Source organism: Musa acuminata, chromosome BXJ1-1 (assembly GCF_036884655.1).
Source record: "Musa acuminata AAA Group cultivar baxijiao chromosome BXJ1-1, Cavendish_Baxijiao_AAA, whole genome shotgun sequence".
Lineage (NCBI taxonomy): Eukaryota > Viridiplantae > Streptophyta > Magnoliopsida > Zingiberales > Musaceae > Musa > Musa acuminata.
Window position 1 is genome coordinate 40,627,501 of NC_088327.1, and position 4,957 is coordinate 40,632,457.

Consider the following 4,957-nt stretch of genomic DNA (forward strand, 5'->3'; position numbering starts at 1 on the left):
TTTTCGTTCAGGATCTTTGTGATCAGAGTTAGGATGAGTGAGGTATTTATAGACCCCAAGTGACTTAAAAAATGAAGTCAAAAAAGGTCTCATCCTGGATTCTCGAGATATTGGCGGTACTACTGTCAATTCTAGGCGATAATTGACACCCCTGCACCGGTGGTACCATTGCCTAGTCTGAGCGATACTACCACTTGATAGAGCCTCGGAGATTGAGCTCTATCGGTACCACCGCCTAACAACATTAACTGCCAATGGTACCACCGCCTAGTCTAGGTAGTACCACCATCTAGATCGCTTGGGGCGTCGAGTCTCAAGCGGTTCCACTGCTTACCTTGGAGGTGTCATCGCTTGATGTGGCTCTAAGTGGACCATCTATCCGGCCCAAATCAGCCCTGATTCGAGCTCAATTGGCCTTTAATTGAGTTAGTAGGATTACTCCCCAAACTAATTCAAATTGACACATAACTACTATAATTATATGCTTTAAAACATAGAATAACATACAACATACTATACCATAACCACAATTGGATGAGCAACAATGAATTAACAGCTACAAAGACCATCAAAAGGAACTACCTGGACAAAGTATGTGTGCCCACTGCAAAATATACTTGCTGGCAAAAGACCCAGCTTAAGGGTCCCATCATAAGCATGAAAAAGTCCACTTTCTCCTTCAAGTGATGGTCCTAAAACTTGGTGGACAAGATCATTAAAGCTAGTCTGGTCCCATTTCTGGTCATCACTTAAAAAGTATATCTTTCCACTCCCTAGCTAGCCTTTTTGCAGCATCAGTGGGACGCCAATGAAATATTCCAATATTGTAGGCAGTAGTTACTACAAACATAGAAGGGGAAAATATTAATTAACGATCCTAGAACTATCAAAGTCAAATTTTGATTAAATAAAACTTTAAAGAACCTTAAGAAAGGGTTAAGGTAAGAAATGAAAGAGCAGATGCTGTGTATTAGCCTCATTTTGGCTTGCACCTTGCGTGCCACCAAGACAAGTGCCATTTTGCCACAACATGTGTCAGCCATGTGGACATATGCAAACTTAAACACCAAGTTTTCAACGGTCTAGTTTATAGGCTCCTTCATAGAACCTGACATCAGCAACATTGTTTGATATCTTTGAACAACCATTATCACTAACAATTAAAAAGTAACTAAGATGATGTATTTGATAATACTAACTAAGATTCACTCGACTGTGAAATGAGTCATAAACAGAATGTCAGTTTTATTACTTATGCCTAATTATAAAGGACCTACCGAGTAGTTTATCGAGATAATTTTTGCTACAGGAAAGAAGATTATGTGTAAAAATTTGTGTACATGATAAGGTCAAACATTTTAGATACTAGTACAAGTAATGGTACCCATACCAGAATCTTATTATATCAGTACAACTTGGCATATTAAAAAAAATCAAGAATGTTTAATATATCTGTACCAGCTAGTGTGGTTATTACTTATTATTAAGATTCGTTGACGTTAGTAGAAAATACCATTCTGCCAGACTTCCAAACTGTCATCAGTTGTTGTTGGTCTAATCTGATCGCTTGATGTTAGCATATCTGCTTCAGGAAAACGAGCAAAATATGGAAGTGGGTTCTGTTCCAAGCAAAAACATATACTAAATCATTTATAATATGAGACAAGAAAAAACAGTAAAGAATGCTTTGAGTGAACTATCCAATTCAACAGATATAATTGAAGGACTGGTTAGGCCAAGAAAATCAACAAAAGAAATTTGCTTATATCCTGGTAAGTCCGAGGAAAGATTTAACTCTTGCAAAGCTTGATAAACATTGAGAGAATTTCATTCTTACTCTAACTGCATTACATACAAGAACAAGAATTGACCAAAAGATAGAGCTTGGGCTTTGGAAAGCTAGTTTTCCGGATACTGACGTGTAATTCCATTTGAAATCATCTTGCATCCTCAAGAGGAATCCAACATTCCAAACTAGAACTCATGTATTGCACTAATTATTTTTAATCCAAAATTACGATTTACATTATTAAGAACACTTATTAAAGTGTGCATTTGGAGGAGACCTACCATGCTACAAGAAGCTTTTGTGACGTAGCAAGGTGCACAATCCATAGTATTTTCTACGTTCATATGTTCATCCATATCCTTACTCCGTCACTTCTTTTCACTCAGTTGAAGATTAAAATGCACGATATCCTAAATTTTTTGTTATATCAAGATTGGTCTAAACCCGCTAGGTTATCTTAAAAGGAAATGTACATATACATAGTAATTTGAAGTTTCCATCAAACATATTCCATACACATTTCAAGTTATTTCTAACTTTGTCAATTTAAATTATGTTAATATCATAAAATAGTCAGAATTGGCCTGGGTGACGCTAATTTCTTGTAGCATGGTGAAATTTTCGAGTTTCCAAAAATTAGCTACCACAAATTTGGAAATGGAAATCATATTTAAATCATGTCTCCAGTAACAATTAATATATGAAAAGTCTGTAATATAGGAAAGATAAGTATAGATTAAACGTGTAGGTCTTATATATGGTTTGATCCCCAGAACACACATACAGTCTCCAAGGTATAAAACTTCACGTGTGCAGGAACATTTGCTTATATTAGGTTACAGAAGGTTATATTGATGAAACTATTATAAGTTGTGCTAGGTGCTACATACAAGAAGGTACAAGAGAACATCTGTAAGTTCAGCTAACAAAGACAGACATCAAGATCTAAATTTTAGCATAACCAGAATAAGTAAAACATGAACTATTGATGAGATCCAAGAAAGGTTATAATGTTGTGACATTCTACACCTATGGACTATCAGATCAAAAATAACAGAATTGAAACTAGTGTATACCTTTAACCAAACCATATCTGTATCACACATTAGTAACTCATAACCAAAAGGTAGGAGAGCATTTATCAACAATACTTTTTCCCTTCCCATTTTGTGAAATTTGGCAGATCCCCACCCAACATCTACTGTTACCATTTTGCTGCCCATGTCAAAAACAGGAATCCCTTTCCAATACAAAGCCTCCAATAATTTGGTATCCATAGCACCTATATCCAAAAAGAGAACTCAGATAAGTGTTATGTGAACTTTTTGTACATATGAATCTAATGTTGCTTAAGAGGTGCTTGACTTACCAACAAGAATGTTAAAAATATTAAGATCCGTTAGGTGTTTGACCCAATTCAAGATAAAGTCCAGGAATGCATGGTTCCCAAATGTCACAATGATGATATTATCTTTTGCACGGTGCTTCACCATCTCCTTGGTTAGTAGAAACGACTTCATATCAGGCATTTTACTATCAACAGGCACATCCCATATGGCTCTTGTGAACATGTCCGAAGGCTCTCTTTGCAGCCTTGGTGTTCCGTTTACTGTCAAAAAAAAAAAAAAGCTTCTTAGGTTTACTCAGATTGCTACTGAAAAGGTATAAGAATTCAAAATTAGTCTGTTAAGACAAATCTAATAAGAGCCTAACATCTAATTACAGCATAGCTCCTCTTCAGCCTTTCTTTAGTATGTTAAGACAAATCTAATAAGAGCCTAACATCTAATTATAGCATAGCTCCTCTTCTGCCTTTCTTTAGTATGTTAAGACAAATCTAATAAGAGCCTAACATAGAATGGTGAAAATCTAAGTAGAGGTAGAAATTATTATTAATAATCAAAGCAGAGATAGCAGAAATTATTATTTTTGTACTAATTTAATCAAGTCCTTGTCATTGTAAATTAAAAACATATATTTATCCAAGTGAAGCTTTATTGATCATAATAGCATCTAAGCCCCATTGAATAAGCAAAAAAATGCCAAACTGTAGAGCATTCACTCTTTAGAGTGATGCTTAGCAACAACAGAGACATTTCAGGGGACGTGATTTCTTATTGAGTATGTATTCAATCAAGCCACTGAAGATCCATTCATGGGTTCGCAGAAATCTATGCTTGTATTTCAACAGTATTTATTACAGAAAAGGTAGAAATAACTAAACGACCTTTTACTAACATATTACATGCCCTACAGACTTTCATCTTCGGTATTGCGGAACAAATCTATGAGAGCAGAACCAAGACTATCCTAATCTTGCGGAACAAAGATACACAGCATCGAAACAATAAGACTGATTGAAGAAGAAAAAGAAGAAGAATTTGACCGGATAACTTTCGGCGACGGGAAGTAATTTTCGTTTCCTCCATCGCCGGCGCCGGCTGCAGGTAAGGAAGTATAGACCGAGGAGAGAATCACAAAAGTACAGAAGATAATACCGGCAACAATCGTAGCATAGATCGCCAAAAACAGTGGATTGCACGTCGCCATTAGAAGGAAGAATGCGATCAGACGTGTTCGGCGGAAGAGCCGTTCACGAATCCTTCAGCCGAGCGAACCCTTTAACAACCGGCGATCCTTCAGCCGAACCCTTCAGCCGAGCGAGAAGCCCTGCGAAGGGATTATTTATATTAAATTTAATAATATCTAGCATCTTAATTTTTAAATATAAAAATTTATATTTTTATAAAAATAAAATTAAATAATTTTATTTATCTCCGGATCTGTGTGTCACTCTCCGGATCTGTTTGTTTTAGTTATTTTGTTGTAAATAAATGTCCAAAATAATTTCTCTTGTTCTCTTAATGGCTGCTGAACTTGATGCACTGAGAGGACACTGTAGATGTGCAAATCTCCGGAAAGAGGCATTTCTTACCCTTCGAGTCCGTGTTGCCAAGGTATCATGAATATTGATATCCTATAATATCCTACAAGTGATATTCAAGTGATACATGTTCACGTATATAAATTCTTTGTCACACGTTGTATACTTGATTATGAAGTTTTCACAAGCTCTCAAGGGTCAGGTTTGAGAAGACCTAGGTGTTTCTGTAGAGTGTAGATTTTGTGGAATATGAAACATAAGTTAGGATGGTTTTGTTTGACATA

The 4,957-nt window shown here is 35.9% G+C and overlaps 1 protein-coding gene across 2 annotated transcripts; it reads right to left on the reverse strand.

Moving 5' to 3' along the window:
- Positions 1–583: 583 nt before the first annotated feature.
- Positions 584–4,433, reverse strand: LOC135679027 (arabinosyltransferase XEG113-like). 2 transcript variants are annotated; one of them, XM_065192385.1, is made up of 5 exons: positions 4,288–4,433; positions 3,159–3,398; positions 2,866–3,071; positions 1,514–1,619; positions 584–840 (listed from the first exon to the last, which is right to left on the reverse strand). In XM_065192385.1, exons 1-5 carry the CDS (start codon positions 4,337–4,339, stop codon positions 746–748), a joined length of 699 nt encoding a protein of 232 aa, XP_065048457.1. In that variant the 5' UTR covers positions 4,340–4,433; the 3' UTR covers positions 584–745. The 2 variants fall into 2 exon arrangements, with proteins under 2 accessions (XP_065048457.1, XP_065048464.1); XM_065192392.1 differs by having other exon boundaries at positions 4,176–4,429.
- Between the last annotated feature and the right edge of the window lie 524 nt (positions 4,434–4,957).